At 45.9% G+C, this 13,635-nt stretch overlaps 2 protein-coding genes across 2 annotated transcripts in view; one reads left to right on the top strand and one right to left on the bottom strand.

The window, feature by feature from the left end:
• Positions 1-13,635, top strand: part of LOC311514623 (olfactory receptor 52M1-like) — a gene marked incomplete at both ends in the record, with an annotated part of 149,886 nt that overhangs the window by 102,056 nt on the left and 34,195 nt on the right. The window lies entirely within an intron of this gene.
• On the bottom strand, positions 6,808-7,755 carry LOC311514599 (olfactory receptor 52E8-like; the record flags this gene model as incomplete). Its single annotated transcript, XM_084617165.1, has 1 exon — positions 6,808-7,755. The coding sequence occupies one exon, from the start codon at positions 7,753-7,755 to the stop codon at positions 6,808-6,810; it is 948 nt and encodes a 315-aa protein (XP_084473291.1).

The following is a 13,635-nucleotide window of genomic DNA, read 5'->3' as shown; positions in this document are numbered from 1 at the left end:
AGTTGCCTGTCCAGTACAAGGGCTGGTCAGGAATGTGGACTTTTGCAGTCTATGATGATTATCCCATCCCCATGCTGTTGGGGGAAGACTTGGCCAATCATGTGAAGCAGGCCAAGAGGGTGGGAATGGTCACCCGCAACCAGGCTAAACAAGCCGTGAGGCCTAGCTCTGTTCCGGAAACTTCTATCAGGACCCAGTCAGAGGTGATGGACCTGGACCCCAGGCCAATGTCTGCAACAGCAGTAGTGGATCCAGTCCCAGAAACCCAGACGGAACCAGTCCCAGAACCGGAACCAGCCGAACAACCAACACCAGACCCCGTGTCAGCACTGAATCCAGTACTTGCAACCTCAACACCAGAGGGCCCCACCGAACCTGAACTGGCAGCAGCCGATAACCCTACACAAGAGGCTCAGCCGGAGCCTGAATCCCAACATAGTACACCAGCGGAGAGCGGTTCACAGTCAACAGAAACAGCTCCATCCCCTATATCGCTTCCAGAGGGACCAAGCCTAGGTCCACAATCCCATGAGGAACTGATGTCTCCAGCATCAAGGGAACAGTTCCAGACCGAACAGGAAGCAGATGAAAGCCTCCAGAGAGCTTGGACGGCGGCACGGAGCAACCCACCGCCTCTCAGCTCTTCTAATCGATCCAGGTTTGTTGTAGAAAGAGGACTTTTATACAAGGAAACTCTTTCTGGTGGACACCAGGAAGACTGGCATCCTCAGAGACAGTTGGTAGTTCCAACTAAATACCGGGCCAAGCTCTTGAGCTTAGCCCATGATCACCCTAGTGGCCATGCTGGGATGAACAGGACCAAAGACCGTTTGGGGGGGTCATTCCACTGGGAGGGAATGGGCAAGGATGTTTCTACCTATGTCCAGTCTTGTGAGGTGTGCCAAAGAGTGGGAAAACCCCAAGACCAGGTCAAAGCCCCTCTCCAGCCACTCCCCATCATTGAAGTTCCATTTCAGCGAGTAGCTGTGGATATTCTGGGTCCTTTTCCGAAAAAGACACCCAGAGGAAAGCAGTACATACTGACTTTCATGGATTTTGCCACCCGATGGCCGGAAGCAGTAGCTCTAAGCAACACCAGGGCTAAAAGTGTGTGCCAGGCACTAGCAGACATTTTTGCCAGGGTAGGTTGGCCCTCCGACATCCTCACAGATGCAGGGACTAATTTCCTGGCAGGAACTATGAAAAACCTTTGGGAAGCTCATGGGGTAAATCACTTGGTTGCCACTCCTTACCATCATCAAACAAATGGCATGGTGGAGAAGTTTAATGGAACTTTGGGGGCCATGATACGTAAATTCGTAAATGAGCACTCCAATGATTGGGACCTAGTATTGCAGCAGTTGCTCTTTGCCTACAGAGCTGTACCACATCCCAGTTTAGGGTTTTCCCCATTTGAACTTGTATATGGCCGTGAGGTTAAGGGGCCATTGCAGTTGGTGAAGCAGCAATGGGAGGGATTTACACCTTCTCCAGGAACTAACATTCTGGACTTTGTAACCAACCTACAAAACACCCTCCGAACCTCTTTAGCCCTTGCTAGAGAAAACTTACAGGATGCTCAAAAAGAGCAAAAAGCCTGGTATGATAAACATGCCAGAGAGCGTTCCTTCAAAGTAGGAGACCAGGTCATGGTCTTAAAGGCACTCCAGGCCCATAAAATGGAAGCATCGTGGGAAGGGCCATTCGTGGTCCAGGAGCGCCTGGGAGCTGTTAATTATCTCATAGCATTCCCCACCTCCAACCGAAAGCCTAAGGTGTATCATATTAATTCTCTAAAGCCCTTTTATTCCAGAGAATTAAAGGTTTGTCAGTTTACAGCCCAGGGAGGAGACGACGCTGAGTGGCCTGAAGGTGTCTACTACGAAGGGAAATGTGCTGGTGGTGTGGAAGAGGTGAACCTCTCCATGACCCTTGGGCGTATGCAGCGACAGCAGATCCAGGAGCTGTGCACTAGCTACGCGCCAACGTTCTCAGCCACCCCAGGACTGACTGAACGGGCATACCACTCCATTGACACAGGTAATGCTCACCCAATTAGGGTCCAACCTTACCGGGTGTCTCCTCAAGCTAAAACTGCTATAGAACGGGAGATCCAGGATATGTTACAGATGGGTGTAATCCGCCCCTCTGAAAGTGCATGGGCATCTCCAGTGGTTCTAGTTCCCAAACCAGATGGGGAAATACGTTTTTGCGTGGACTACCGTAAGCTAAATGCTGTAACTCGCCCAGACAACTATCCCATGCCACGCACAGATGAACTATTAGAGAAACTGGGACGGGCCCAGTTCATCTCTACCTTGGACTTAACCAAGGGGTACTGGCAGGTACCGCTAGATGAATCTGCCAAGGAAAGGTCAGCCTTCATCACACATCTCGGGCTGTATGAATTTAATGTACTCCCTTTCGGGCTGCGAAATGCACCCGCCACTTTCCAAAGACTTGTAGATGGTCTCCTAGCGGGATTAGGAGAATATGCAGTCGCCTACCTTGACGATGTGGCCATATTTTCGGATTCCTGGGCAGACCACCTGGAACATCTACAAAAAGTCCTTGAGCGCATAAGGGAGGCAGGACTAACTGTTAAGGCTAAGAAGTGTCAAATAGGCCTAAACAGAGTGACTTACCTTGGACACCAGGTGGGTCAAGGAACTATCAGCCCCCTACAGGCCAAAGTGGATGCTATCCAAAAGTGGCCTGTCCCAAAGTCAAAGAAACAGGTTCAATCCTTCTTAGGCTTGGCCGGTTATTACAGACGATTTGTACCGCACTACAGCCAAATCGCTGCCCCACTGACAGACCTAACCAAAAAGAAACAGCCAAATGCTGTTCAGTGGACCGGAAAGTGTCAGAAGGCCTTTAACAAGCTTAAAGCGACACTCATGTCTGACCCTATACTAAGGGCCCCAGACTTTGACAAACCGTTCCTAGTAACCACAGATGCATCCGAGCGTGGTGTGGGAGCAGTTTTAATGCAGAAAGGACCTGATCAAGAATTCCACCCTGTAGTGTTTCTCAGCAAAAAACTGTCTGAGAGGGAAAGCAACTGGTCAGTCACTGAAAAAGAATGTTATGCCATTGTCTACGCTCTGGAAAAGCTACGCCCATATGTTTGGGGACGGCGTTTCCACCTGCAAACCGACCATGCTGCACTAAAGTGGCTTCACACCGTCAAAGAAACTAACAGAAAACTTCTTCGGTGGAGTTTAGCTCTCCAAGATTTTGATTTCGACATCCAACACATCTCAGGAGCTTCTAACAAAGTGGCTGATGCACTCTCCCGTGAAAGTTTCCCAGAATCAACTGGTTAAAATCGTCCTTGAGATGTGGAAAATATTGTTAGTCTTTATGTACTTGGTAGTATATTTAGAGATGCATGTGTCTTATTAACTCTGTTTTCCTAGAGCTCCAGGAAGAAATCCCAGCCAGTGTTTCACCCTAGCTGAGATTTGGGGGGCGTGTCATAAATATAAAGGGAAGGGTAAACCCCTTTGAAATCCCTCCTGGCCAGGGGAAAGCTCCTCTCACCTGTAAAGGGTTAAGAAGCTAAAGGTAACCTCGCTGGCACCTGACCAAAATGACCAATGAGGAGACAAGATACTTTCAAAAGCTGGGAGGAGGGAGAGAAACAAAGGGTTTGTGTGTCTGTCTGTAGTCGTCTTGGCCGGGGACAGAACAGGAATGGAGTCTTAGAACTTTTAGTAAGTAATCTAGCTAGGTATGTGTTAGATTATGATTTCTTTAAATGGCTGAGAAAAGAATTGTGCTGAATAGAATAACTATTTCTGTCTGTGTATCTTTTTTGTAACTTAAGGTTTTGCCTAGAGGGGTTCTCTATGTTTTTTAATCTAATTACCCTGTAAGATATATACCATCCTGATTTTACAGGGGGGATTTCTTTATTTCTATTTACTTCTATTTTTTATTAAAAGTCTTCTTGTAAAACACTGAATGCTTTTTCATTGTTCTCAGATCCAAGGGTTTGGGTCTGTGGTCACCTATGCAAATTGGTGAGGCTTTTTATCCAACATTTCCCAGGAAAGGGGGGGTGCAAGTGTTGGGAGGATTGTTCATTGTTCTTAAGATCCAAGGGTCTGGGTCTGTAGTCACCTAGGCAAATTGGTGAGGCTTTTTACCAAACCTTGTCCAGGAAGTGGAGTGCAAGGTTTTGGGAAGTATTTTGGGGGGAAGGACGCGTCCAAACAGCTCTTCCCCAGTAACCAGTATTAGTTTGGTGGTGGTAGCGGCCATTCCAAGGATAACGGGGGTAATATTTTGTACCTTGGGGAAGTTTTGACCTAAGCTGGTAAAGATAAGCTTAGGAGGTTTTTCATGCAGGTCCCCACATCTGTACCCTAGAGTTCAGAGTGGGGGAGGAACCTTGACAAACTCCCACACACACAGGCGTGCCTCCCTCTCTCTGTCACTTCTAAGTCCCTGGCCTTTACCAGCTAGAAGCCAGCAGCTGTGGTTGCCTATAGTCTAGACTATATGCTCTTCTATATATCTTTTCTTATAAGTTTCTTATTTTCTTATGGGCTTAATTATTTGTTTGCTTAATAATTTTACAGAGTAAATTTTGCCTGTAACACAAGGGACCTGCAGACCACATTATAGTTAGCATACATGAAAAGGCGTGGTGGAAAGTGCAGTCAGAACCTCCTGTTGAAGTTGTGAAGGAGTTGGAATGGGGGCTGCATCCTTGAGCATTCTAGAGAGGCGTATTCCAGTGTCTGCCTCATGCCACAAAATGGGCAGGCATCTGGAATGGGGGTGAAGTGTGCCATGTACATGCCAGTGCTCATGGCTGCATGAAGGAGCCACCAAACACTATCTCTGGTTGGCCGTGGGACCAGGTTGGAGTACTTTGTGGCCCACCGGTGTTCCTCACACTCCGAAGATGGTACTAGGTCCTGTCACTTGGTATCAGGGCATCCGAAGAAGTAAAGCTTGTGGAGGATGAGCATGAGAAGTTGCTCCCTTGGCAGACTAGGATGTCTTCCCTCCCGGTTTGCTTCCACTACTCCAAAACAGCCATCGTGGCCCTGAAGATGAGATGGTAGTCTTCCCAATGCTGGAGAGGGAGCTTCACCTTGCCCTTAAAAGCACAGGTGTCCACCAGAAAATGGTGAAGCTCTGTTACCCGGGATTCTTTCTAACCAAAGCTCTTGGTAACTTTTACTCTGTGTGAGGTGGTGTCAGGAAATAAATCAGGGGAGACATGGCCGTCCGACCAATAGATGGCTGGCACAAGCAGGACAACACAAGTGTGCTTTCATTTAAAACTAAACTTTACTTAGTCCCAAGCACTTATACACACATCCGCAACAGGTTAGTAGAACACCCCTAACCTTTGATAATTACCAAAGCTGAGTGTCACTCTCAAGTGACAGAGCAGCACCCTGTCTGCCGGTGGGAAACAAAAGATGCATCCAGAGGGAGAGTCCAGTCCTGAAGAGTCCCACCACCTCAAACTTTTCCCCATTATTTATACATTAGTAAAAGAATGACATGTCCTTTAAAGCAAACTTGTTAAGTAAGCAGTTTCAATGGTCAAGCAAGAGGTTCCTTCTGATTATTGATTAACCAGGTGTGGGTTTTTCCAGAGTTTGCAGCCCTGAGGCCCCAATAGACATTCCTGGGGCACATCCTGCTCTTCTAAGATGCATGTATCAGCAACTTCAAGACAATTCTTATCAGGAAGGACGAGGGGTCAAGCTGCCCTCTCTGTGGCACCCAAACCCCCCTCCCCTCCTGACTTGGTCAAACGGAGACTGCTGAATGGCCAATGTACAGCATGTACAACAATGTACTTGGCTGCTTTTAGCAATAAACCATCGTTGTTTCTGGCACTTTATTGGTGAGCCAAAGACTCCCGGTACAGCTGATCCCGCAGGACAGTGGGGGACGTTGTCGGTGACCTATGTTGATCCTCTGGCTTGACCTCTCTTATGACCCTCTTAGTCTGTATTCGCAAAAAGAAAAGGAGTACTTGTGGCACCTTAGAGACTAACCAATTTATGTGAGCATGAGCTGAAGTGAGCTGTAGCTCACGAAGGCTCATGCTCAAATAAATTGGTTAGTCTCTAAGGTGCCACAAGTACTCGTTTTCTTCTTATGACCCTGTGGCTCACGGAGATGGGCAAAGAGGGAGCATAGCACGGGTGTGGGGACTGTACCGGTGGTGCCGCGCAACCCGCCTCTATGTCCAGAAAGGGAAAGGGAGGTGGAGGGAAGAAAACAAGCCCTGTAGGGTCAGGGAGCAGAGTGAAAGAAACCTGCCCTCTGAGGTTCCTTCAAGGAGAGGGGAAATAAGACAACCCCTGGGCAGAAGCAGTATGGAAGATGGACGAGACAAAATGAGTAGGGCTCCTCTGCCCCCTCCTCCCTCAGCTCCTGCTTCTGCTCTGTGGCTGTGACTAGGGCTTGCAGACCCTGAGCTGAGGGTTTCTTCTGCTGCTCCAGCCTCAGCAGCCTTGACTCTTTCCTTCACCGGCAGCTCTCACTGGGGCTGGACACACAACAGGGTTGAGGCTTGACAGAAGAGATGGGGTAAGATTGTAATTTCAGGGGTCCACCTATGAGCAATTAGACAGGTGGTAGCCCAGTGTAGTATACATAGACTGATTCCCCAAATCATCACATTGATACAGCACAGTAAAGAACAGAAAAGGGTATAGTGCCTCTCTCTCTGCCCAGTAAGTGATCCAAGGAAGAGGCCCCAGCACCATGCACCAACTAGCTCTGCACAAAGCTCAATCTGAGAGCCAGAGCACAAGGAGAAAATATTTAGGTCTCTTTATGAGTAAAGAGCTGGAGCAGCCTGCCCCGGATCTGTTTGGTCCTCATCCCGTAAATCATGGGGTGTAGCACAGGGGGCACCACCTGGTACACACTGGTAAAGAGAATGTGTAAATACAGTGGCACATTGTGGCCAAACCGCTGCGTAAGAGAGAAGAAGAAAATTGGGAGGTACAAAGCAAAGATGGCACAAAGATGAGAGATGCAGGTCCCAAAAGTTTTGAGCCGGGCATCCTTTGTTGGAAGGCAGAAGATGGCGCGGAGGATCTGAGTATAGGACACGGTGATAGAAAACACATCTACTCCAATCACAGAGAAAAGCTCAAACAGGCCGTAGTAACTACTGATGCTGATGTCAGCGCAGGCCAGCTTCACCACAGCTAGATGTGCACAATAGGTGTTGGGGATGATGTTGGTTCTGCAATATGGCCACCCCCTCGCCAGAAACGGGTAGGGTAACGTTAGTATGACGCTGCGCAGCACCACGGCCAGGCCGATCTTGGCCACCAGGGGGCGTGTCAGGATGGTGGAATGTCTCAGGGGATGGCAGATGGCCACATAGCGATCCAAAGCCATGGCCACAAGGATTCCAGACTCCATCGTTGAGAAGGAGTGAACGAAGTACATCTGGGTGAGGCAGACACTGAAACTGATCTCCCTGGAATTGAACCAGAAGATGCTCAGCATTTTGGGCATGGTGGACGTGGACATGACCAGGTCGGTGACGGCCAGCATGCACAGGAAATAGAACATGGGCCCATGGAGGCTCGGCTCCCTCTTCACGATGAACAGGATGGTGAAGTTTCCCAAGATGGCTGTGGTGTACATAGCAGAGAAGGGGATGGAGATCCAGACATGGGCTGCCTCCAGGCCAGGAATGCCCAGCAGGATGAAGGTGGAGGGGTTGGTGAAGTCGGTTGTGTTGGATTCTGACATGGAGCAGGGGAGAAGGTGTCCAGCTCTGAGGCATAAGGCTGTCTCCTGCGTGTACAATATGTTCCTCTCACTTTCCGTGTGTTCCCAGGGTCTCGGGTGATGGTCACAGCAGAAATGCCTGGATGGAGAGACAACGTTAATACGAGACACCACATGTACTAGTGGAGGCTGTTCTCATGGAGAACCAGATTAATCTCTCTGAACGCACTGAAAAATTATATTTAATTACTCAGAGAAATAACTATGAACAATAATCCTACTAAATCCAATTCCATATTTTGTGGTGTTCCCTGAGTTAATAATTCCTACACTTTGTGGTGGAGAACATTAAGAGACACCAGCAGGAAACACAAGTCTGGATACTAATTATCTGTCATTGTTCCTCAATGCAATGAGAGCCAGTATAGGGAGTCCATACTGAAGGGAGTTCCCCATTCATCCAGTTGCTCAAAATATGAGAGTGAAAAAAACCAAACTTCTTCCGAGACAAAGGTTGGGAGAAATATCCCAACGACAGCATACCTCAGAGAAAAGACCTGTGTGCCATAGGCAGCAGCTCGAAGAGAAACACCTGCTCATTTGCACTAGTGGACAAAATAAAAGCAATGCTAGATCCCTAAGATATGGAATGGAGAATAACATGTTTGGGATGTGTGTTCAATTTTGGTCACCCAGTCTCTATCAAGGATATATGAATATATAAAAGGGATTTCCAAGACAGGCTTTGAGAATAGGGGAGGTTGCTATATGGAAAGAAAAAGAAAAGTCTGGGACTCTTTACTTGACAGAAGAGACAAAGAAGAGAGCATATGATATAGGAGAGGAAAATTTAAAAAATGAATTTGATTTACATTCAAACGGACAGTTCCCAACCAGTTCCCAACTATAGACACTTAGGGCTCCAAGACGATTAATTCCCAAAAGCTGAGGAAAATTGTCAGCAAATCTGATTGGGAGGAAAAATGTAGACACAAAAATATGAATGAAAATTGGTGATTCTTTGAGAACAGCTTATTAGATGGTGGAAAATTCATGATTCCACAGTCAACAAAGTGAACAACTCTGGGTAAAAACACAGTTCAATGGTAAAGTGAAGGTAGCCATTGGGGGGAGGGGACGTAATATGTACCAAATAGAAAAAGGTTAAATAGATGGCCAAGAATAGAAATAGTAAGTTATGAAAACTGATTAGGGACATTAAAACAGCAGGAAAACTCTATGCTATGGATCATAAAAAGGAGGTTATTCAGAATATTAACAACAAGATAAGTCCAAGAAAAGTTTTATGTCCATTCCTCTGTTAAATGGGAAATATTAAAAAATAAAGGGAAAGGTTTATTTATAAAAGAACTGACAAGGTGAAGAAACAATGGAAAAGCTGGTATGGTATTAGTTAAAAAAAGTCGTGAAATGTAAGTAATAGCAGTCACCAACAGTGTTTATGCAAAACAGATCTTGTCAAATAAAACTGATTTCATACTTTTATGAAAGAACACGTTGCTTCACCAAGGGTACACATTTGGTGGATCAAGGGAACAACACAGATGCAACTCACCTTGATTTCCTTCGTAGGAAAGACAGGAAGTATGGCTTAACCAGGAGATCTTGAATGATCAAAAAGAAAAAAGGATTCTACAAAAAGGTGAAACAAGGTTAAATTTAAAAGCAGGACTATAAACAAATAACACATGGATGTAGGTGCAAAATTAGGTAGGCCAAGGCACAAAATGAGATCAAACTAGTCAGAGACAAGAAAACATGCTACATATACATTAGAAGGAAGCGGAAGAGCAAGGACAGGGTAGGTCTGTTACTAAATGAAGAAGGGAAAACAATAACAAAAAATGTGGAAATAGCAGAGGTGCTTAATGACTTTTTTGTTTCTATGTTCAGCAAGAAGGTTGGTGGTGTTTGGACACCTAACCTAGAGAATGCCTGTGAAAATGGGGTTGGTTCAGATGCTAAAATAGGGAAAGAATAAGTTAAAAGTTACTTGAACAAGTTAGATGTCTTCAAGTCACCAGGGCCTCACGAAATTCATCGAAGAATACTCTGAACGAACTGACTGTGGAGATAGCTGAGGGATTAGCTGTTCTCTCTGAAAAGTCATGGAAGACAGGGGAGATTCTGGAAGACTGGAAAAGAGCACATATTGTGGCTATCTATAAAAAGGGGAAAAAGGCAACCCAGGCAATTACAGACTGGTCAGCTTAACTTCTGTACCAGGTAATATAATGGACCAAATAATTAAGGAGTCTATTTGCAAACATCTAGAAGATTTTAGGGTGATATTGTTGTCGTCAGCATGGATTTGTCAAGAACAGAACATGTCAAACCAAACTGACAGCTTTCTTTGACAGGGTAAGAAGCTTTGTGGATCGGAGGAAGTAGTAGATGTGATATATCTAGACGTTAGTATGGCGTTTGATACACTCTCACCTGACCTTTTCATTAAGAAACGAGGGAAATACAACCTAGGTGGAGCTACTATAAGGTGGGTGCATAACTGGTTGGAAAACAACTCCCAGGGAGTAGTTATCAGTGCTTCACAGTGATGCTGGAAGGGCATAAGAAGTGGGGTTCCACAGGGATCAGTTCCGGGTCTGGTTCTTTTGAATGTCATCATCAACTATTTAGTTCATGGCATGAAGAGTAAACTTCTTAAGTTTCCAGATGACGCCACGTTGGGAGGGGTTGCAAGTCCTTTGGAGAATCCGATAAACATTCAAAATGATCTGGAAAAACTGGAGAAAAGGATGATTTGGGGTGTTGAAAACATGCCCTCTGAGGGAAGACTGAAAGAGCTAGGTTTGCTTAGTCTGAAAAAGAGAAGACTGAGGAGGGACATGATAACAATTTTCAAATACCTGAAAGGTGTTACATGGAGGGAGAAAAAGTGTTCTCCCTAACTTCTGAAGGGAAGACAAGAAGCAATGGAATTAAATTGCAGCAAGTGTGGTTTAGGATGGACACTCGGAAAAGCTTCCTAACTGTCAGGGTGGTTAGGGAAACTAGGGAGGTTGCAGAATGCCCATCATTGTAGATTTTAGGAGTAGGTTAGACAAAAACCTGTCATGGATGTTCTAGATAGTGCTGGTCCTGCCATGAGTGCAGGGGACTGGTCTTGATGACCTCTTGAGATCCCTTCCAGTTCCATGATTCTATGATATAACTACATCTTTCTAAGGTGTGGATTTTTTTGCTGTTTCAAAAAAGGCAAATGCAATGTTAGGTTGTATTAGCAGAAGTGTAACATGTAAGTCATGGCACGTGATATTATTCCTCTACTCCGTGCTGGTTAGGTCTCAATTGCAGTCATGTGTCCAGTTTTGATCACCAATGCATAGAAAGGATGTAGAGAAACTGGAAAGGATCCATAGGCAAGTAACATATGTTATGCAAAGAATGGAATGCAAACTGTATGAGCAAGCTGAAGGGATCAGTATGTTTATATGGAAAAGAGGTGATTAATGGGGGACATAAGAGTGGTCTTCCAATTCTTGAGAGGCTGCCATCAATGGCTCTAGGGACCGAATGGCTAGGCAGCAGTTCTGCGGAAAAGGACCTAGGGGTGACAGTGGACGAGAAGCTGGATATGAGTCAGCAGTGTGCCCTTGTTGCCAAGAAGGCCAATGGCATTTTGGGATGTATAAGTAGGGGCATAGCGAGCAGATCGAGGGACGTGATCGTTCCCCTCTATTCGACATTGGTGAGGCCTCATCTGGAGTACTGTGTCCAGTTTTGGGCCCCACACTTCAAGAAGGATGTGGATAAATTGGAGAGAGTCCAGCGAAGGGCAACAAAAATGATTAGGGGTCTGGAACACATGACTTATGAGGAGAGGCTGAGGGAGCTGGGCTTGTTTAGCCTGCAGAAGAGAAGAATGAGGGGGGATTTGATAGCTGCTTTCAACTACCTGAAAGGGGGTTCCAAAGAGGATGGCTCTAGACTGTTCTCAATGGTAGCAGATGACAGAACGAGGAGTAATGGTCTCAAGTTGCAGTGGGGGAGGTTTAGATTGGATATTAGGAAAAACTTTTTCACTAAGAGGGTGGTGAAACACTGGAATGCGTTACCTAGGGAGGTGGTAGAATCTCCTTCCTTAGAGGTTTTTAAGGTCAGGCTTGACAAAGCCCTGGCTGGGATGATTTAACTGGGAATTGGTCCTGCTTCGAGCAGGGGGTTGGACTAGATGACCTTCTGGGGTCCCTTCCAACCCTGATATTCTATGATTCTATGATTCTATGAAAAGGTGGAGTAAATTTATTCTGCCTTACCACAGAGGCGCAGGAGAAGAGGCAATGGGTTCAAATTCCAGCATAGCAAATTTAAATTAAGTTTCAGGGAAATCTTCCTAACTTTAAGAACAGGAGGCCAATGGAGCAGACTCCAGGGGAAGTCATGGAAGCTCCTTCTGTGGAGGTTTTCCAGAGAGGTGTGAGTAGCCATCAGTCTTAGATGACTAAGACAAAAGAAATCCTGCATCATGTCAGGAGAATATACTAGGGGTCCTTTTTGTTCCCTTATAACTCCATGGCTCTATTAATCCATGATGTAAAATCCTAGTGTCAACCAAGTGGATATACATACTTAGACATACATAAGTCTTTTGGCTCAATATAGTGGTAATTGAGTGAAATTTAATAGGCCGGTGTTTTACAGGAGGTCAGACTGGATGATCAAATGGTCCCTTCTGACCTTAAACCCTATGGATCTATTGATAAAGAAAGTAGATCAGGCATTTATAATTAGTGTGTCTCATAACATGAACAAGGGAACATTTAATTAAATTGAAAGTCTGAACTTATTACATTGAGAAAAGATAATTGCTAACATAATTCATATTTGGCCTGAAGAAGTCCTTGCTGCCAACATCGTTGGAGAGAGGAGCATAGAAGAACGGGATTCACAAATGGATTGGCCATTGCAGGTGGTGCTGGTGGCATAACCTATAGTCAAGGCTGTCTGACACCTTCCATTAGAAGAGCTCATTTTCAGTTGCTTATGAGTTTTCCAGTTTTTAGGTGTGTGGACCGAGATTTCCCATGCTGGGTGTCTGCTTCCAGCACAATTGTTTTTTGAAAGCTTCAGGCATAACAAGTCATCCGACTTCTGGAATGAAGCTAGGAGAAAGTATGTGTTACCCATGTTAAAAATTCTCATTATTGTTCGAGTGAGGAGCCCTGACACCTCCAAGCTTTCTAGCAGATAAAAGTCAGGGACGAGCCCCTGTCCCTCTGCCCCATTAACAGACAGAGTCCTGAAATACAAGAGGAGGGGGTGACTATGTCTGTGCATTAACACACAGTTGGCTCCTGACGTCTGTTCTCGGTTCTTTCTCCAAGTGGAGTTTTGCCTCACTGGGTCCTGAGCACAGCACTGGTCATGGTCTCAGAATTTGGCCTTGTATTGCACATCCAATAACATCTTTCTTCCTGAAGGATTCACTGTGCCACTGAAATGCACCACCTTGGGGCTGGAGGCCACTAGGCATGATGAGCAGGGGAGCACAGAAAAGAATGACATTTTGGCCAGTGATTCTTTAGCAAACTCATCACTGAGGCAAGGGCTCTTGGATTTCTCATGGTTGTGCATAGCGGAAAGAACCACAAACTTACTCTTTATCCCACCACACCCACCTTGTACAGGGTTTGTCGGTCAGGTGAGCTCCTCAGCAAGAGATGGGTACCTGTGAATTCTGAGACGGAAGCATCCTCCCAAGGAATCCCCCTCAGATAGCCGTGTCCTACACCTCTCTCACCCCAGCATCTCAAGTAATATCCCTTGCCAAGAGCAGACACAGGGGTGTGCGTAGCTGATAATGTAGTTCTGTGTAATCCCAGTGGGGTTCGCTCAGCCTCAAGAGGAGAAGGGAGCATC

The sequence above is a fragment of the Lepidochelys olivacea genome (assembly GCF_965140295.1).
Source record: "Lepidochelys olivacea isolate rLepOli2 genome assembly, chromosome: 1".
NCBI classification, from domain to species: Eukaryota; Metazoa; Chordata; order Testudines; family Cheloniidae; genus Lepidochelys; species Lepidochelys olivacea.
This window is presented reverse-complemented; position numbering and strand designations above follow the sequence as displayed.